The sequence below is a fragment of the Salvia splendens genome, chromosome 3 (genome assembly GCF_004379255.2).
Source record: "Salvia splendens isolate huo1 chromosome 3, SspV2, whole genome shotgun sequence".
Lineage (NCBI taxonomy): Eukaryota > Viridiplantae > Streptophyta > Magnoliopsida > Lamiales > Lamiaceae > Salvia > Salvia splendens.
Window position 1 is genome coordinate 36,444,952 of NC_056034.1, and position 21,590 is coordinate 36,466,541.

Genomic DNA, 21,590 nt, shown 5'->3' on the forward strand with positions numbered 1-21,590 from the left:
AGTGACTATGCAGTAGGGGCGGTGCTAGGTCAAAGAATTGATGGGAAAAACTATGTGATTTTTTATGCATCGAAAACGCTCAATCAAGCCCAGAAGAACTATGACACCACTGAAAAAGAAATGCTGGCGGTGGTATACTCGTTTGAGAAGTTTCGCCCGTATTTGCTGGGGTCAAGGGTGATAGTCTTCACCGATCACACAGCTATTAAGTACCTGCTGGCGTAGAAGGAGTCCAAACCCAGATTAATCCGTTGGGTGTTACTTTTGCAGGAATTTGATTGGGAGGTTCGAGACAAAAAGGGGACAGAAAACAAGGTGGCTGATCACTTGAGCAGGATTTTCCAAGGAGAAACGGATGAAGCTATACCTGATGCATTCCCAGAGGAGCATATGTACTATTTAGGGAAATTTCCAAGACCTATCAGTTGGGAAGAGATAATGGCGTTAACAGGTCAAGGAGATTCTGAGAAAAGGAAATGTCAGCTGAACGCTGAGCCATGGTTCGCAGACCTGGCAAATTATTTGGTCACTGGAGAGGTACCAAGTTCTCAATCAATCACCAGGGCCCAGAACATGAAACTGAAAAATGAAGCCAAGTATTATTTTTGGGACGACCCGTATTTATAGAAAATGAGAGCTGACCAGGTGATTAGGAGGTGTATTCCAGAATGGGAACAAAGGGATGTGTTGAATCATTGCCATGCCTTAGCTTGTGGAGGTCACTTTGGGCCCAGGAAGACGGCGAGGAAGGTGTTAGGTAGTGGGTTTTACTAGCCTACATTGCATAAGGATGCTTTTGAGTTTTGTCAGAACTGTGAGAGATGCCAGCAGACAGGGGGAATTTCTAAGAGGGATGAAATGCCACATGTCCCAGTAATCGTTTGTGAAATCTTCGACGTTTGGGGGATGGACTTCATGGGTCAATTTCCATCTTCGTATGGGAACACATATATCATTGTGGCAATAGATTATGTGTCGAAATGGATAGAAGCCAAGGCTACCACATCCTGTGAAGCTAAAGAAGTGGCAAAATTGCTTAAGTCTAACATTTTTAGCAGGTATGGTGTGCCTAGGGCTGTTATTTCGGATCAGAGGACGCACTTCCAAAATCGGATGATAGAAGCTCTAATTAAAAAATATGGAGTGCATCACAGCCTGTCTACACCTTATCATCCTCAGTCAAATGGGCAGGCAGAAATATCAAATAGAGAGATCAAGGCAATACTAGAGAAGACGGTGAATCCGCCAAGGAAAGACTGGAGTAAGAGGCTTGACAACGCACTATGGGCCTACAGGACAGCCTATAAAACGCCTATTGGAATGTCACCCTAGAGGCTAGTGTTCTGTAAGATGTGTCATTTGCCTATGGGTGTGGAACACAAGGCCTATTGGGCGGTCAAGGAAATTAACATAAACCCTCAGGTGTGTGAAGAGGAGAGGAAACTGCAGCTTCAAGAAATGGAGGAATTAAGGCTTGAGTCTTATGAGTTCGCAATGTGGTATAAGGAGAAGACTAAGCTTTGGCATGACAAAAATCTCCGGGTCAAGGAACTACAAGTAGGACAGAAGGTTCTCTTGTTCCAGTCCAGACTCAAGCTGCTACCGGAAAAGCTAAAATCCAAATGGGTTGGGCCTTACACTATCATAAGTCTTCGCGCAAATGGAGCAATGGAGATCCAGGGAAGTGCCGCAAACTCTACTCCCTTTCTTGTGAATGGTCATAGGGTGAAGGTTTTTAGGGAAATTCTGAGTTGTGTGTAGTGGAGGAAGTACCGCTACGCGCACTCTCTATTATCGCTTAAATGGTCTGTGGGGGAAAACTCTCGACGAATTCTTGGGTCAGGTAAATTGGAATGTTTCTTTTCATATCTATTCATTGAACCAGGAGATCTAGAGAGTGATTAATTGAAAGTGTAAATATTTAGCTGGTTTTTATAAAAGGAAAAAAAATACCAAACAAAGAGAAAAATTAATTTTTCCAAAAAAAAAATATTTTCGAAACATCAGACTTTTCAGGGAAAATGTTTTGTCACTTTTTGAATCCTTGACCTGGACGTCTGGCGTTTCATTTTCTTTTGTTTTTGCCTAAGTGTGGTATCGCGGGAGTAGCATTTACATGGGGCAGAGAAACTTAGTTTGGGAGGGAAGTGGAATAGTTTTGAAATTCAAATACTACTTTATGGGAAGGCGAACGGTTGCTTATGTCACGCCTGCAACCACCTGCACATCCGTGCGCGCCCTTACCCATTTTTACAATTTTCGCTCCTTATACTCTATTTTCTCAATGTAAACTTTCTCTCGCTCTAAAAATCCCTAATTCTCTCTCGCGATACCCAGCTTTTCACTAACCCTAACCGTAATTTCTTTCAAAGTCTTTGAGAAATTTTCAGATTCGAGCAATGGAGAACACATCAACTGCAGGAAGCACCGCCGGATCTGCCGATTCCAACACGGCGAATTTCATGGCAAAATTGATGCACAAATTTGGAGGACCGGAAGAGGTGATGAATGTTTTTGCCCTGCTCACAACAATGATGGGGAAGGCCGCGCCTGCCGCATCGACAACTACCGCCACAAGTCCCAGAGAAAACGATTTCCCAACCGTCTACCGTTCATGCAGAAGCTGAACCGGTTACTGGCGAATCGGAAAAAAACGTCGCGGTGGCCGAAGAACAGGAACAAGGTACAGATCTGGTTGCGGAGATGGAGAAGATTACGTTAGTTGAGGGGGAAACCCCTGTTATCTCTGGTGTAGGTGCTGTCGATGGGGAAACCCCTAATATTTCTGCTAGTGTTAGTGTTGTTGAGGGGGAAACCCCTGTTATCGCTGATGTTGATGTAGTCGAGGGAGAAACCTCTGTGGTGTTTGAAGAAGTCGGAAAGGGGGAAACCCCAGTTGTTGGTGAGTTGGAGGGGGCAACCCCTGGTATTTCTGACGAATGTGTTGGGAAAGAGACCCCAGAAAGGATGGCGGGCGGAGATGCCCTAATTTCTGAGAAAATAGTTGCTGAGGGGGAAACCTCTGTCTACATTGAGGGGGCAATCCCTATTTTGTCTGAGGAGGGAGAAGCCCTCATTACTGACGACGGATCGGAGCCCAAGGAGAGCGGGCTGGAATTGGTAATAGAACTGGACGATCAGCCGGTGGTTACAGAAGTACCGATGAATGAACGGGAATCTAGAAGACGGGCCAGGCGGAATTTGAGAGAGCAGATCGAGGATCTCACTGTGCCCGCAGGAGAAGAAGTCCACTTCTTAGGAACGGAGGGTGAGCTAGAGAAAGAAACCCCTAGATCTGGCGGGGAAGTAGACGAAGAGGAGGAGCGCCGCCTGGCGGCCGAATGGAAAAGGAAGGGAAAGCAAGTTGCTGCCTCCTGGGTCAAGAAGGCTAAGACGACCGCAGGAAGCAAATATGAGGAAGCTTCGCCCCGGCCCCAACTAAGGTTCCCTTTGCCAAGGAACCTGTCGGCCCTCCTTCGTCTAGCGAGTCTGATGAGGAAGAAATCGAAGAGCCCGATGCGGTATTGAACTTTGAGCCAGAAGAAGTCTGGCTAACCAAACAGCTACTGGAAGCAATGAAGAAGTTTGAGGACCCCAAAAGAACTGGTACGTACAAAGAGAGATGTAGTTCTGGTAAGTTGGCAAAATCGGGAAAAAGGTATGTGCGGACGGAGTTGAAAGAAATAGCCTCTGACGACGAGTTCCGGCAGTATATAGTCGCGATCGGGTTCGATTGGCTCCTGAAACACAGTGAAACAGAGGTAGCGACAGATTTTGCACGAGAATTCTTTTCTACTTTCCGTCTGAAACCATCCACTGACTTGGATGCCGATTCCATCACTTTCCGCCTATTCACCGTGGAGTATGAAATGAGTATACGAGAATGGTCCCTCCGAATAGGACTGTTTACGCGTACGGAGGATGATGAAGGGCTATGGAATGATCGGGTTGTTGGAGCACCGAAGTTTACACCCGGTTTCAAACCACAACCAGCTTGGGAATTCATCACCCACCCAAAGGTGGGACAGTTTAAAACAAGTGTTTCAAAGGGGTTTCATATAGAGAATCGCATACTCCGATTTGCTCAGACCTTCATCAGTTACAATCTCATGGGGACTGCGAACTCGGCTTTGACAACGACATATTTATACTTTACTTGGTGCATGGCCACGGGAGTAAGAGTGCATTTAGGCTACTGGTTAGCCCAGGCATGCCACCAAATGACTGCCAATCCTTCCCGACACATGTACACGTGTCACCTTTTAGGGGCTTATCTTCAGAGAAACATAATACTGAAGATCGCCAAGTCGGCCCCTGAGGTGGTTATGTGTGAGCCCCCAGAAGCCTTTAACGTTGACTACTTTTTCAACAAGGGGTTGTCGTACATGCACGGGAAGGAGGTGTGTTTCTACGAAGTCGGCTGAGTGGAACCCCAGGTCAAGCGAGAACCAGAAGTTGTCGAGTCTACAGCCAAGTTGAAGTTGAGGAGATGAGAAAGGAGGTGGGATGGATGCGATCAGAAATCAGGATGGTCAGAGAAGAGATGGTAGACCTACGGGGTAGTATGAAGGAGTTGGTGGGGATGTCGTCGACCCACAGTGGTCAGATGAAGGAGGCTGTCCAATTGATGATGATGATGACCAAATGGATGAAGGAGAATTGCTCCGCGCCCCAGGCGAAATTGACTACTGGACCCAACAAGGTGTCCACCCAGCCAAGGCCAGGAAGTTCATCTCCACAACGTCCCCCACCCGCTTCTAAACCCTTGCTAGCCCCGTCGGCATCAAAGTCCCTGACTGTGAAGAAGACATTGACCAAGCAACCGAGTGAGACAGAGCAGGAGAAGCCGGATTCGCCGGCAAGAAAGAAAGCAAAGGTGACCCGACCTTACGTACCACCCCAGTCTGGCTCCCGCGGGGGCCAGTCCCCGAATTAAATCCCCCATTAACAAGTAACTTTTACTTTTCTGTTTTTCTTTTCTTATTTCTTTTCGTTTTATCTATGTTCTTTGCCCAACATGCTTTATTCTGCATATATGTGTTGTGCCTTCACACACTTAGCCCAATGTTTGATCTAAGTGTGAGAAGAAGTTGTTCTTGTTTGCATGTTTTGGCTTTTGTCTGTTACACTTATCCCACTTAGCCCGATGTTCGGTCTAAGTGTGAGAAGTTTGTGTTGTTTGTGCGTGTTTTGTATTATTTTTTTTTTGTGTTTGTTTTGTACTGGTTCTTACTTCCCTGTTTCCCCCCTCACTAAGAGAGCTTGGGGACAAGCTGAAGTGAAGTGGGAGGGAGAGGGAGTGAGTACAGTGTTTGTTTTCGTGATTAGGAGCCTTTAGGTCTAGTCTAGGTTTATTGTTTTTGTGTGTCGCATGAGCTAGTGATATAATAAGGTAAGATTCCCTTAGTAAGAGCGATTGAAGATAGGATGCATGTCAACTTTGAGGCTATTTTACCTTAATAAGCTGAATGCGGTCTGAATGAAGTAAGAACGATAAAAGGTGCCTTAGATAACTCAGTTGTGAAGCCCTACTTTAAGAGTGAGTTATAAGCCTATATATTGAGAGCTAACTTGTGAAAAAGGGGCTGCCGCTTGATGCTTAGGGAGAAGAGTTAGAAGGAGAAAAATGGGTTATGGAGGTATAAGCTGGACGAAGTCTAGGAATGGAGGTATAAGCTGGACGAAGTCCAGGAAAGGCATAAAAAGAGAAAAAATATATATATTCGGAGGCATAAGCTAGACGAAGTCCAAGGGAAAAAATATATATAAGAGGGGGAATATAGAAAGAATGGGGAATCTAAGGGCAGGAAGCAATAAGTAACCTGACCCAGAAAAAAATTAGGAAAGGAGAAGACGGTAGAAAGGAGAAACTCTCATAACCCGATGCATCAGTGGTATAACATTAACTTAAGAGTGATCGATCCTAACATCCCTGGTCAGAAATGAGTGATCGAGTGAATCCAACAATTGGGAAGTCAATAGGCTATCTTGACCAACAAACATACCGTTTAAGTGAAAGAAGGGAGGAGGAGGATTTGAAGACTGTAGACAATCGGATAGAACATAAGCTTGTGGGGACGATCGCCCAAAAATTGAAACTAGTTCATGTTTGTGTGTTTTTCTTTAAGTGTTTCTTTTTGAGTCTGTAGTATGTCTAGGTCTAGTAGTTGGTGTTTTGTTCGTGTCTTGTTTGTAGAGTCGTTCATGGGAATCGTGCACTGAAATTCGCCTTATTTCTTTTTCTTGTCTTTCATGCTTGAGGACAAGCAAGGTTTAAGTGTGAGCAGTTTGATAAGGCTAATTTCATGCATAGGTCTAGGGGGTGAATTCATACAATTATAAGGTCTAACCCATGTTTTAAGCCAGGTGTGTAGAAGAATTCACCAGGTCGAGGAACAAAGAAGGTGGATTCCGAGGACCATGCAATTATGGTGAATAAGTGAGCAAATTCAGAGGAAACAACTAGACGGAGGGATCGTGAAGCTGAAGGGCAGAATGGAGATTTCTGCGAAGGTTTCTAGAAGATCCTACCGCACCTATATAAGGAAGGAAGCATGCAATCTAGAGGGATCCTCTCGGTGGGGACCTCAGTAACAGATTTAGTTTGCAGCTCACTTCACTTCTACACACTTTTGGGTTTTGATGGGAAAATTGTAGGGTAGTTCTGGGTTACTGGTTGCTAGTTAGTCGTGGGAGTAACACCGTCCTCGTGGAGGGTGAAGAAACAATTTAAATCGCTTTCATTTTAGTTTTCTGTCGTGAATTTCACCGAGCTTCGCCGTTCGGAGCTCGGCCTGTTTTCTGTCGAATTGCTTTAGTTTATGAAATTTCTATTTTTCGCCATTAACGAGTTCTGTTGATTTCGATTATGGGTGTTCATTATTTTGCGTTTATTGTAGTTGCTGAGTTGGATGTTTGAGTTTTGTGTTGGGTGATGAATTTGGTGAAATTGCTGGAATCTGGTGTTGATCGAAGTAGATCTTGGTGAATCGGAAACTATGGAGTTGATTTTGGTTGTTGTTGGGTTCGGACTGCTTGGATCCGGAGTGGATTGAGTTTCCGACGTTGGATCTGAAGAGTGATTAAGATTTAAGCCTAGCTTTCGTGTTTTCATTTCATTCCGTCTAGTATACGTAGATCTGTTTTATTTCCGGTTGTTTGCAAGTTTCCGACGTCCGAATTTTTACATTTTGTTTGAATCTCGGTATATGCTCTGTTTCCTCCATCTTCGTGTTTGATTTAGTTGATGTGATGCATGTCGTTGTCAGTTAGATGCTTTGTTAGTTAGTTGCAGCTTTAATTCCGTATTTGATATTTCTGGAAGTTGGTCCCCAATTTTTAGTTGTGTTCTGTTTATCTATAGTTGGTAATCGTTTGCTCTATCTTGGAAGTAAGTTTAAAATTCCGTAGTTCTAAGGATGTTAAAGCACTGCATGTTGTTTACAGTTTACTAGGTCTAGTGTCTAATTTTGCACCTAGGTGTAGAAGTAGAATACCTCAACCAAAGTTTGCGTGGCAGCAGCCGTTTTCTAACCAAAATTCTCTAGATGCTTTCTTGCGCGTCCATCTTCGTGGGATCGACCCCTTGCTTCTCTATACTAGTTTATAGTATAACGGGTTGAGGGATCTTTGAAACGCGAGAGTTTGTGTGTCCATAGCCAGAGTCTTCCGTGTCGCCTTGAGTTCCTAGACCTAGTGTTTTGTGGATTCAGTGGGCTTGGTAACTCGATCCAGGAATTTATTATACACACACTCACACGACAGACCACGTTTCACTCATCTATCATAGTATTAACATAGACTTAGTTTCTACTCCTATTATGGATGTCAACTTGAAATTCCTAAGTTGATCTGAATAGTCCGCTAAATTGATTGAGTTATATATGTTGAAAATTTATACTTCCTCCGTTTTACTTTAAGAGGAGCATTTTTCATTATTGGGCACAAAATTTTATGCAGTGTTAATTTGTAAATTAAGTGAAGAGAAAATAAAGTAAAATAGAGAATGAAGTAGAATAAAATGATGTTTCTATTTTAAGAAAATATATCATTTAGAGTTAGACATCCAAAAAAAATGTATCACTTATAGCAGGAAAAAGAGAGTACTAGTAATACTTCATGTTTGAGTTTATGTGTTTTGTATGATTAATATTTTTAATTTTTATATATAGTATTTCTTAAAAATAAAAATAGATAAATTAATTCTAATATTTAGTTGGTAGCCCGTTAGGCTAGTTTAAGACGCAAATATTTAGAGTTGGGGATTATAAATTTCTAACCCGATAAAATTAATCCAATTCCAATAAAATTAATCCAAAATCTGATAGCCAGAACCGATTGATATATCTGTTTTTTTAATCAATCTTATGCATAGGAAAAATGATATGTATTGTAATACTTGTATTTTAAGAGCTTTATTTGCTATGTTAATTGAATTATTGTTTTTTAGTAGGGAAGTGATATGCTATTATAGTAATATTTCTCAATAAGAAAAGATTTCAACTGCTTGTCCCCGAATTCAGATAACTAATGATTGTTAAGACTCTTTATAATACTCTCTCTGTCTCATTCAAGATGACCATGTTTCCTTTTTTGTTTGTCTCAATCAAGATGATCACTTTTCAATTTTAGAAATAACCCCATCTCTCCACTCTCTTCATTAAAATATCCAATTAACTTTTTCCTTTCTACTTTATTCTACCTAACAATACTTCTTAAAATCACGTGCCATTTAAGAATGTGGTCATCTTGAGTGGAATGGAGGGAGTAGTATGTTTTCAAACCAACACGTCAGTTTATCAATTCGATCCAATTGGAAAGTCCATCATTTAGACTAGAAGAAATGGGCCGCGTATATAGGCCCACTTTAGAATATTTGATATTGTTGGAAATAGATGGATAAGCTGATCTAATGGATTTCTCTACCTTAAAAGTAGATCTGTTTGGCAACTTATATGTAAATCTCAAATACACTGATTTTTTTATAGGGTTCATTTTATTTATTATAGCTCCCAATTTCATAAAATACTATACTATAGATCCCAATTTAATAATATAGAAAAACATGGATTAGTAATTGATAAATACTCCAGCTATAGACCAATCTAAGTAAACAATATTGTTACACATGCACTCATAGAAAAACACAGAAATCATATATATTTATCTTTATTAAAACATAACAACTAAACTTGAAAACGCTAGACAAGATCAGATAAAAGATCCGTCTGCTCGACAAAGTGCATGTCATACACTTTCTACGACAACTTTTTTCTTCTTAATCTGTCATTTAATTACTCTAATTAATGGAGTAACTACTATATATAGTATTATTAATTGTTCTTAGTTAAAAATTGACAACTGATCTGTAAGTTTTCCCGGGCGAGTAATTGGCAGGAATAACATTGTTGGCGACAATCTTCTTCTGCGAATTTCCAGTGAGCCGAACGGAGAAGGGCGCCGGGTAATTGTTTGGCAAATCGGCCTTCCAAACAGCCCCCCACGACGGCTGCATTTTGATCCATGTGCCGCCCGACCCCGCCCGTTTCAGCTCAACTCCGGCGATCCCATTTCCGTCTTCGTGCTCTATTGCGGCCGCAAAGTAGTTCGGGTTGGAACCCGGGTCGACCCGGAATGACACGGTTGCTCCGGGGAAGTTGCAGTTCACTCTGGACAAACAATTAATGGTATCAAATAATCTACATAAGATTTTTATATTATATTAATATAATAACGTAATTAAATCAAAATTGGACTCCATGATTAAATATATTAGTTTCCTGACTTTAAACACTTGACACACGTGCTAATATGAAATTCTAATCACAAGATCCTTCGCTACAATAAAATATTCTATTTCTTATAATATTAGTCAAATTTATTCTAATGTAGCTGTTATGTACTGGACAATCGAAATGCAACTATCAAATTTTTTTCCCTCCGTTTCAAATTCTTATGGTCATTATTGTTATTTTAAATATATGAAGGAGTAATAAGTAGTTTAACCGAAAATACTTATAATAGTACATTTTTTTTATCGAAAATCAAAAGAAAATGAGTAGGAGGTCCAAATTAGGGTTGTATACCTAAAGTGAGAAAACATTAAATTTGTACTAGAAATGAAGAGTTACTCCTATTTACCTTTTATACTGAATTTGTTCGATTCCAACATTTCTAAGTTGACCTTCTCCACCAGGTCTAGCCATAGTTCCAAACGAGGTCCCACTTAAATCAAACAGGATTGACTGTGAGTCACAGCCAGGGCACTCATCGGTTATAACCACGGTCACCGGCTTACCGGAGCAAACCTCAGCGTAAGTACATTTCACCTAAATCACAGCATAAAATTTATTAATTAAGAGGGAGGGAAAGAGAGTTAAAAACGTTGTGCTACACAAATTATAAATTAACCTGATAACATGTTCCACAACCGCTGCCTGATTTGTATAGAGAAGAAGCAGCCGCTGTTATTAGTGAAGAATATGGTGCTTCTTCAACAGCATTTTGATATCCACATGCACCCCCTAATTAATCAAAACATACACAGATTAATATATGTCACTTTCTCTACCATTAATTCATTATACGATAATGATGTTTAATTTGATAGTCTCACCGTCACTTCCTGCACCGGAAGGATTTCCATACCAACTAGCTCGGGCGGAAGACCATCCCCCGGATCCAGCTAGAAGTCTCGGGTTGAAGCCATAGCAAAAGTTAGCCAAGAGGGTGAAGAAAGCTAAATGAGTGAAAAGAGAAGCCATGAGCATGCAAGAGAATTGGAATGAGAGAGATAGTATGTTTTTTGTGATTTTTGTGATTGTGAAATGCCATATTTATAGTCGTGATCATGAACCGCTTGGCGTCTACGAGCGGCAAACACCAAATAATAGACCTTAAATTAAAGTGAGCTGTGGATTTTAGTGATTCGACTTGCTCCAATATAATTTACACTTTTCCTCTCAAATCATGCATATATATCATTTTAGGAAATAAAAATTTAATTAATCTTCTTTTTTTGGGGGGATTTGACCCTATCTCTGCTAGCAAAAATGGGATCATTAATTGATTACATGGTAAGTGGTTGTTAAATTCAATAAACTTAATTAGCTATTTATATAGGTCAGTTGATTTTCTTAAATATAATGTACATAAAATACTGGACAGTATGGCCATATATGCCCATAGGGGGAGTGATTAATTGCTAACTCATCATTTAATTGCTAACTACAACTAATTTAAGACCATATGATTTTAGAAATCTTGTGGTCTAAAATTTGTCACATGTAATTTTCGTTTTTATTAATTAAATCGAAAAAGATAAAAAAACTACCAAATTAAGGTTTTGGATGAAAATGTCAATATAGTGTTTCGAAAATATCAATACAATGCTTTGAGAATGTCAACACAATGCTTTGAGAATGTTAACACATTGCTTATATTGACATTCTACATGTATTATATTGACATATTTTATATACAATGATGACATTTGTTGTTGTACGAAAAAATTGAAAATTTTTAATTTTTTTTTTAAATTTTGACATTGGAACATATGCAATTGAGATCTCGTTAGAATCCTTACGAAATTCTCTTTAATTTTATAATGTTGTGCGGAAACATAATTTAAATCGACAAAGTTATATGCGTTTTAAAGTTATGAAATATTTTTCAAAAGTTAGTTATAACAAATTTGTCGTAAATTTACCTTAATACCCTTATTGACATTTTTTGTTGATTGTATTGACATTTCGGGGCTGATGATCTATGCCCTTGATTTGAATATCTAATGACTATGATTTAATTATAATTAGTAATTAAGTATTGAGTTAGCAATATAACACTCATCATGCCCCTATCTAGTTGCTTATATCGAAATAAATTAAAATATTAGTACCATTCTTCTTTTTTTGAAGGACAAAATAAGTTTCTTTTATATTCACAATTGCACAAATCAAGCAATAATTTCACATCAAATCTATTAGGGTCTACGTTTTCTTGCATAGTTGTTGCTAATAATAGATATGTAAATTTTTCTTAGTAATATCCAGAAAAGTCACTAACGAAATTAGAGGTTGACAAAGTAGATTAATTTGAAAGTCAACTAATGTGAGATACAGATAGAGAGGTACTGTATATAATCAGAGAAGAGCCCATTACAAGTAACGTTTTTAATATTTTTTCCTTCATTATTGATTACAATGCATTAATTCCCTTACTAGAGCACTAGATTGAAATTAATTAGCCAGCCCATCGTTTTGATCGTAAAAATATTATTTTGATTACCCGATTGATATAAAAATAATACTATAAAATCTAATAATGTAAAACATAAGATTAATCGGATAATCGAAATAATAGTACTATATATAATGTGCATTCATAATAAAACTTACTACACCTCAATCAAATTTGCTATAATAATCTTCTAAACAATTTAAAGAAATCATAATAAGAGAAATATTACGCGATCCATCCACCAATACATGCGCAAGTTTGACTGGACTTGAGTTTTACATCCACCAATACAAGCACAGGTTTGACTGGACATGAGTTTTAAAAAATATAGTGAAAAATGAATGGAAAGAGTTAATAAAAGATTGATCCTATTTTTATAGTAATTAGTTAGCTTCAAAATAATGGAAGACTAAAGTGTTGTACACCTAAGTAATAGTAATATTAATTTTTTTAAATCTTGGCTTAATTAAATTTCTGGTTTCGTTCTTGATAAGGAGTATAACAATTTTAGACCGTCTAATGGTATTACTATATATAATAAATATAAAATATTTAATTACATTATATAGGTTAGTGCAGTAAAAATTACTTTATTTAGTATAAATTGATTTCACTCTTACTAATTTCAGTAATGAACTTCCAATTATTGCGATTTCTTCTAAACTAAAACAACAAAGTAATTTAATATCGATTACTCCTATTAGATATTATCCCTCTTGAATAGCTCAAAATTTGATAATTTGAAGGCATAATTTTGGGTGCGTATGTTTCAACATGATTCGGACGTTTCAACTAATTACTTGGCACTAAAAATAAAGTAATGAATGAAGAAATAACAACGATAGATTTGTTTTCCGTTAACCTAGTCGTTAATACCGGTTATTGACCGTTGGCCGTTGATGGTCGGATAACTATAAAATCTAGCACACTGCCCACGTGGCGATCGCTCTTGGAGTCGGACAGATTCTCATAATTTGAGGCGACGATTTTGGGAGTGCATTTTCAACTCATTCCGTAATTTTAGAGGAAATTATTTTATTCTATTTTTGTTTTAGACGGCCATTTCAAATTCCAAGTGACAATTATGTTTTAATGAAAATATATAATTAGCGTATTAACTTTTAAACATAATGTAATTGATCATTATATCAAGTAGGAGTATATAAATAACGTCACAATTATTATTGAATTAAATTTGAACTTTTTATTTGATAGGAGTTTATATAATTATAGCAAAAAGCCTACGAATGATAAAAATATTTAGACGAGTTAATTGATAAAATTGCATTACTATTTCTTTATCGTGAAAAATGTGTTACGAGAGTAGGTTGGAAAATGAACCGGTAGGTGCATAGAAAGATGCACTTATAATAAATTTTGTAGCACGTAAATTAGATAAAATCTTGCCATAACAAAAGAGACAAAAATAGAATGATTACATTTGCTAATTTTCAAAAAGTGAAATATATTGTATATAAAAGGTATTGTGTGAAAGCAAAACCTGACCTAAATTATAATCTCGTCGTATATAGTTATAAAAGGTATGGACTTTGGATAGACAAACGGTGATTTAGGTCAAATTTAGCCTCTAATTCACATGGGTGTCACCATCTAATTCAGATTTGCCAAGATACGATTTTCGTGGACATTAATTCTTAATTAATCTGCATTAAATGCATATTTGATGAGCTAATGACCCTTTTTATTATGTATTTGCTTTTTTTTTTGTTGATACATGAATTATGTGATAATGTCATAATAGGGTTTATTTTGTAATTTTGCATTATTTTCTATTTTTGATTTTTTTTAGATTTATGGTATTTGTTTAAAATATGATTTTATTTTTAAATTCAAAAAACAAATCTGAAATATTTCGTTGATGTAACAAATCATATTTTTTTTACAAACATAAAATCAATCTTCATAAGCGATTTCCATTTGTTCTTTCTTGGATTAGGGCAATATGAATTTAAAACAGAAATATATGAAATGTTTAATTTGAATCAGGTAAATTCTCTCGCATGTACATGGTACGGTATTGAGGTCTCCGATGGTTGGAATGGTGACCGGAATCGCAACCACATGGAAGGAATTACTTGAAGAAGACAAGGGAATAGAACGAGCAGGAGTTTGCATTGATTCATCATAATGATCCAATACATTTCGAGATCACACTCATACAGCTGCGTAAATGTGCGAAATAACAAATTAAAAACAACATTCTAACTAAGTACTCAATCCTCTTAATCCGCTACTTCGCGCTCATGGTGATTTTATCTGTGATTAATCCACGTATGCATGCATCCATGCACACCTTATTTAACTATCCATCGCGTGCGCTTATTCATCAACCTCTTTCACGTACCAGTACACCCTTCCTTTTTTTCTTTTTCAAATGTTTCTATTATTAATTCAAAAACATATATTTATATGTACCACTTCATCCGTCCACATAAAAACAGACGCTTTTTTATCTTTGAAATGATAAAATTTAAATATATTAATGAAAAATGAAAATTACCTCATAAAAGAGAAAAAAATTATTAACAGAATTGGTCTATTTTTATGAGATGAACCAAAAGAGTACCTCCGCCCCTGAACTGAAATCATCACTATTGCAAGACGCGGCCCAGAATTTGGGGAAGAAGAAGATTAGTTCGAATTGGTTGTGGGCTTAACTTATTAAGTAGGCCTTTAGTTATATTTTGATTGGGCCATTTTATTTGACTTTATAAATGAGCAGTTTTGAAGCCCTAATTTCGACCCCAGCCATTCAATAGTTGTAAAACTTGTGAATTCTGATCAGCCTCAGCCCATATCTTGGACTTATGATTGTCCCTCCCGGCTGTCCGGAGAGCCTAAAAGTCCCATAAAGTCGAGTCGTAAAACCATATGTGCCCCTTCCGTGTGTACAAATTTTGTAGTCCAATGGTTTACTTTTTAGTCTTTTAACTAAGAGGTCTATGGTTCTAACCTCAATGAGAACATATTTGTCCTTTTCTTCATCCATTCTTCATTTCATCAATTCATATTTCTTATTACTATCAGCATAAACACAAATATTTACAACTTTACCAATATACTTTTGTATTTTTAATTAAAATCAATTTTGTTGATATTATAATGAGGAGCGATAATTGAGTATGTATTTAGATATTTTTTAACTCAATAATTATAACATATATATAAAGTTTAGATGTATAAAACTCCATATGTTAATGTATGTGCAAGCTAATGCATCTTATTAAAAAAATTAAGCATAATTTTATTTTGTTGGGTATATTTTATTTCGAGATGAAATTAAAACATGGAGCATAGTATTATTTTTTTTAACATGAATTTTTTAGTATTCTATTAAAACATGTACAAGTGATTAATTCAACTTTAAGGAGGAAAAGTAATATTTATTTTATTATTAAAAATTAAATTAAATGTTTATTATATGCATCTTATATAAAAGTTTAGTAAATGGTAAAATATTATTTTGTAAGAATGTATTACTATCAAACATGAATAATTAGTTAATTTGATAAAAAAAATGATATTTATATATAGATATATTTAAAGTTCTTTGTGTGTTAAGTAAGACCTTGGGGTGTAGTAGTTAATATATTTATCACTTCACTTAAAAGGTTTTAGGATCGAAACCTCTCGGACACAGTTTTTTCAATAAATTTGTAAATATTAGAAAAACCAGTCCACCAGGTAGCCGGTTTCTGGCCGAAACGGCCGATTTACCCAGTCCAAAACGGTTCATAGCTTCATTGGTTTAAAGACATGAGTCGGACATGATCAAGCATCTATTAGCGGCAGAACCAGTCGGTCCGATCCTATTTATAAAACACTATTTGAAACTGATTATGGATACGAATAGTTTTAATACAATTTTCTTAAATTTCGTGCTAAAAAAATTAGCATCGCTACAGAATAAGGAACAATATTTGTATATTATACCCAAAAAGAAAGGAAAGGCCGAAATGGTGATATCAATTTTGATGGTGCAAGTTGAAAGAGTGCAGCCAACTAAATGGTTGGGAAATAAAGGAAACGCTTGGTTTGTTAGATACCACACATTTCTCTTGAAAACATAAGTTCTATCTTTTTCATTTTCATTGTTTTTCACCGAAAGTATTCTTTTTCTTCTGTTGGATTTCTCCTTTAGAATCTTTATTCTTGTAATATTTATTTTATATTATATCAAATCAATTCATTTTCACTAAGAATAAATAGGCCTTGGTACTTGATGAATCAATTAGTAATCTTGTATAGTAGTATTTCTTAGTTTTGAAGCTACTTTTATTCTTTTTATTTCAATAAAGCTTATATTTTCATCATTCTGAAAACTCAAGCCCAATATTCAATGGATTTTTCTTGGAATCAAGCTAAATTTGTAAAAGTCGAATTTAATTAAAAGGAAGAGAACAAAAGAAAAATTGAAAGACGAGAAAGGGCATGTGCATGAAAATGGTAGAGTAACTGGTCCAATCCCTCTGCCGCTATTTCTGTTGGTATTTGTTAAATAAATACTCCAATTCTTTCTCTACCCCACATCCAAACATATTAATTTCCCAATTTTGACAATAAAAATAGATCCAACAACTTAAAAACTGAAACACCATCACAATAAAGTATAATAATAAGATATTCCGGAAACCAAAAATAAACAACAATGAAAAAATTTTGTGTGAGCTCCTCCTCATTGTGAGTTTTAACTAAAAATTAGTAGTATTTTTCTAGCTTGTTCATAAAAATTACTTTTTGTTTAAAAGTTATTCTTCTTATAACCGACTTTCAAAGTGAATGTATCGATATATAGTTTTATATTGATTTTTTATCAATTGAAATTTATGGTCATATTTTAATCTTGAGATCTTATAAAAACGACATCAATTTAATTATTTTTGTCCTAATTTCAACTGAACCTTAATTTTAGAGCATGTGGATTGGTATGCAAATGAAATGAGAATGAAATAGTTTAACAAGAAAGATGTCAGGTCATCTATATATAAACCACAAAATATAACTTGTAGAATCATGTCACATTCACTGAATTTCAGGACTCGAAAAAGAATAAACGAACTAATCGGAACTTTTACAATTGAAAAAATATATTACAATATAGTATTAGTAAGTAATAACACGAAACCTCTTGCTTACATGTGTACTCTGCTCAAAGCTCCAATTAATTGGAAAAATTAAATTCATGCAGAATCAGAGTATAAACCCCTCATGTGGTTTATAGATATAATTTTTCATTTCGAAACTATATATAGTTCTCTAGCATAAAACACCCAAGTTCACCAATTTAATTTTTTGAACCAGGTAACTGCTGTTGCATTTGTTGGGACATAGCTGCCAGCCTGCTATAAGCATCCATTGTCATCGGCTACATCGAGTAAAATATAAACATTGGCATTACACTAATAATACAGAGTCGTTTGATAAGGAAGATAGATAAAAATAAAATATGATAAGAACACACATTTTAGGTCATTTTAAGGCAGATCTACCCTAGCAAACGGACTAGTATTAAATGTCATAGTCAAGTTAGATTTTATAAATTAGTGACACTTTCTATAATCAAAATGATACTCACTTGAGATTGACATGCAAGAAGTGCTGCTAAAGGGTCCGACATGGGAGGAGGCGGCAAACAGTCGCCTCCTCCATTGTTCCAGGTGGCGGGTGGCAGGGGCATGAAGCCAGCGGTTGGTTGGGGGCGGGGGATGGTGTTCATGTCCATGACCCCCATCCCCATCCCCATCCCCATGCTCATGCCCATGCCCATGCATCCCATCATAGACATCTGAAGCTGCTGCTGTTGCATTGCTAATGGCAACATCATGGATGGCATGTTCATCCTACTCATCATGTTCACTTGAGCCTGCAATTGCTTCAAGTACTCTATCACCTCATCCAACATTGATGCTTTGTCATTCTGAAACAAATAATTAATAGTAATAAACAAAGGTCAATTGAGATCCATCTACCAAAATTAATTTTTCATGACAAGGGAAATCTTCTATTATTGATGTAGGGATAGGCATGCACATGAATGATTGACAGTAGCAGACAAACATATGCATGTAAGGAGACATGTAATTTTCCAAGTCCCTACATAGAAGGACTAATGTGGGTGATATTGTCTTGACAAGAAACAACTCTGTGTCTATTTGTCTGAGAACGAAGATTTGTATGTGGACTCTATAGTTATGCTAAATTGACATGCACATCAAATTATTGGAGACCTCTAAGCTCTGTAACATGTATAGCCAATCATACAAATATAATTTGTAAAAAACAAAAGAGTAGTATTGAATAGTGCAACAACATATGATTATAGTTTTATCTATAAACCTATAATAAAAATGTATGTACGTATGTATGTCTGCATCAAATAACATTGAATAAATTTATACCTTCGTATAATGAATGGGGCATTTTGATTTATTCCGGCATATTCATTTAAGTGCCTCAAAAGAAAAAATAGGTATACTTTCCTTGGGTCAAATATACATGGAGTAAATAAACAATCATCACATAATGTTTATGAATTTCCCCAATAATTGCAAAAAGTGTTACTTGCTGTAAAATGATTGTTGGTCCTTTTAGTGAGAGAAAGTAACATAAATGTGGATGAAGTGAATTTGTTGTTTAGATCAACAAAATTAATTTGACTAGCCTTGATCAACAAACCTTGCTGGAATTCGGGACCAATTTCTGCAATGTCTTCATTCTTTGGTTAATTTTGTCTCTTCGTTTCTGAGGTACCAAAAATGGATATATTATTAAATAGAGATGGTATGATTGAGTTTAATAAATAAATAAAAAACGTAGAAAAGCATGATGGCCTTTTTCCACATTTTAAAATTCAGCAAAAAAGTTAAAGACGCATACGGAAATGATATCGAGTGAGAAAAGAGACGTACACGTTCGGATTGGTTATGAATTGCGGCTGCCCTACTCCTTTTTGTACAAACTGAGGATTTTCCATCGTCTCTTCTTCGCCCCTCCTCCTCCTCCTCCTCTTCTCCATTTCTCTACAATACCATATTTACTACCAAAACATAAATAACACTACTACTTTCTAGCGTCAATTCTTATATATTCCAAAAAATAAGGCATACACTCCCTCACCTCGCTATTAATTATATCTTATATTTGACCGGTATAAGTTTTAAAATACTCTCTATTTTTGCTAGGAAAAGTGAATTTTAAAAATTATTAAAATGTAAATTATATTTTTATATACTCCCTCCATTCCAATTAAGTTGGTACAAAACTTTTGGGCACGGAGATTAAAAAATTGTGTTGAATAGATTAAAATGAAAGTAAAATAAAATAGGAAAGAGAAAAAAGAAGGAGAGACAAAGAGGAGAGTAAAGTAGATTATGAAATAAAGTAATAGTGATTGAATGTTTTGTTTTTTGTTAAAAAGGGAAATAACTCAACCTTGTTGGGACGTCTCAAAAAGGATTACGACTCAACTTAGTTGGGACGGAGTGAGTATTAATTTGGTAATAACGGTCAATAAAATGAGTCATTAAATATGTGGTTCGCTTACTAAAAATAATAAAAATGACATTATATACCTCAGAAAAAAAATGAAAAAGATACTACTAATTAATAAGAACAAGAGAGCACTACAGGAGGGAGTACTATTTTTCAGGGAGACAAAAAATTGAACGCTATTACCAGCGTTTGATTTTTTTTAAATATTTATAATTAAAAACGTAAAAGATTGAGTCCTTAAATTGAGGACAAATTATCATAATCTTTGTTTTCTAAGGAAGTTTGGATTTGTGTCCCATTTTAGTTGGAGCACAAACAATAATGACATTTTATACAGCATTGGTGGTATAATTAGACACGCAAATTAGCATATTTAATAACATTAAAAAGCGTCCACCAAAAACAAAATTTATATTGTAGTAGTAGTTAATTTTTTATGATTTTCTTTTATTGTGAATGCCGCAATTTCTACCGGTCTTAAAAAAAACCATAAATGCGATTTGGTATGCAATGCAATCGTAAATGCAGTTTTTAAATTAAAAGAAACAATTTCTAGAAAATATGAAAAAGGAAAGAAGAGAAAAGAGTTGGACCGTACATCAGATGCCCGAGACCTGCTGTGAAGAGAAACGGAGTCACGGTCGTCGGCGGAAGTCTTCGTGTACTCTTGGCCGGAGATGGTGTTCTCCAGCGACGACGTCGACGTCGACGTCAACCCGGCCCCACCAAACGTCTGGACGCTCTCGCGCACGACGTCCAGCGGCGCCGCGCACGACCCCACGCGCGTGGAGCACCCGGCGGGGTGCTCCTGACGCTCGTGCCCATGGACGGTTTTGGCGCAGGGCACGAGCCCGTCCATTGTGGCGGTGACGGACCCGGTGGGGCCCGGGTTCGCCATCGCGCAGTGGCTCTCAAACCACGGCTTCAGGTGCTTGGCATCGGCGGCGGACGGGTAGAAGGCGGCTTGGTTGACGATGGACTCGAGCGTACCGCCGGCGCGTGGCTTGTCCCAAGTCGTGGGAGAGGCCGACGCGCTTTGTTTGCCCACCACGCGCGGGACGCCTAGGCCATGCATGGCTAGTTGACCATTTTCCCATGTTAGTTCTGCAACTTCATAGTCCAACCTGAAACAATTAATCATATAATTACGGACGGATCTAAAAATTCTTAGCCAGAGGGGCAAAAATATACATAGACAAATTTTAAAAATTAAAAAGGTAATTAGTTGAAGATTAATATAAAAATCTCTATAACTGGTTATATATATATATATATATATAAAGAATGAATTATGAGCAGGGGCATTTGCCCCATCTAGCTTAATGCTGGATCCGTTACTGCATATAATATAATTTAATACTCTCTCTGTTACATAGAAATAGATATTACAGGGAGAAAGAAGGCCTACGAAGGGACATCTTGAGGGGAATTGGATTGGTACTTAATCTTTGAGCAATCGTCGAGATCCCAACTCGGTACACATTGATTCATTGCTATGATCTTGAAAAATATAAACTTGAATAGTGTTTGAGCAATTGGGGAAAATATAAGGGAGAGAAGGTGAGCAATTGGGGAAAATATAAGGGAGAGAAGGTGAGTGATACTATAGAAAAAGGGCACACTTTCTTTTTAGGTTCAATATATGTGGGTGTGGGCTCTTTTAGAAGGGATCTAATTACTATTCATAAAGATAAGAACAAAGCATAATTTGAGATAGAGAGAGACAGGAAGAGGGAGATTGAATGGATCATGAGACAGGAAGAGGGAGATTGAATGGTCCATGATCCATGAGAAGAAAATTATGGTATTATTTGAATGAATTGTGAAAGAGATCTTTTGTA

The 21,590-nt window shown here is 36.7% G+C and overlaps 2 protein-coding genes across 3 annotated transcripts; both read right to left on the reverse strand.

Annotated features, from left to right (window-relative positions):
* Positions 1 to 9,133: 9,133 nt before the first annotated feature.
* Positions 9,134 to 10,791, reverse strand: LOC121794327 (expansin-B15-like). Its single transcript, XM_042192445.1, has 4 exons — positions 10,616 to 10,791; positions 10,411 to 10,523; positions 10,141 to 10,328; positions 9,134 to 9,668 (listed from the first exon to the last, which is right to left on the reverse strand). The coding sequence occupies exons 1-4, from the start codon at positions 10,767 to 10,769 to the stop codon at positions 9,347 to 9,349; spliced, it is 777 nt and encodes a 258-aa protein (XP_042048379.1). The 5' UTR covers positions 10,770 to 10,791; the 3' UTR covers positions 9,134 to 9,346.
* Positions 10,792 to 17,308: 6,517 nt separating this feature from the next.
* LOC121795850 (transcription factor UNE10-like) lies at positions 17,309 to 21,376 on the reverse strand. Of its 2 annotated transcripts, none has more exons than XM_042194485.1 (6): positions 21,158 to 21,376; positions 20,348 to 20,873; positions 19,167 to 19,277; positions 18,934 to 18,999; positions 17,834 to 18,175; positions 17,309 to 17,597 (listed from the first exon to the last, which is right to left on the reverse strand). In XM_042194485.1, exons 1-6 carry the CDS (start codon positions 21,238 to 21,240, stop codon positions 17,535 to 17,537), a joined length of 1,191 nt encoding a protein of 396 aa, XP_042050419.1. In that variant the 5' UTR covers positions 21,241 to 21,376; the 3' UTR covers positions 17,309 to 17,534. The 2 variants fall into 2 exon arrangements, with proteins under 2 accessions (XP_042050419.1, XP_042050418.1); XM_042194484.1 differs by having other exon boundaries at positions 17,309 to 17,623.
* Between the last annotated feature and the right edge of the window lie 214 nt (positions 21,377 to 21,590).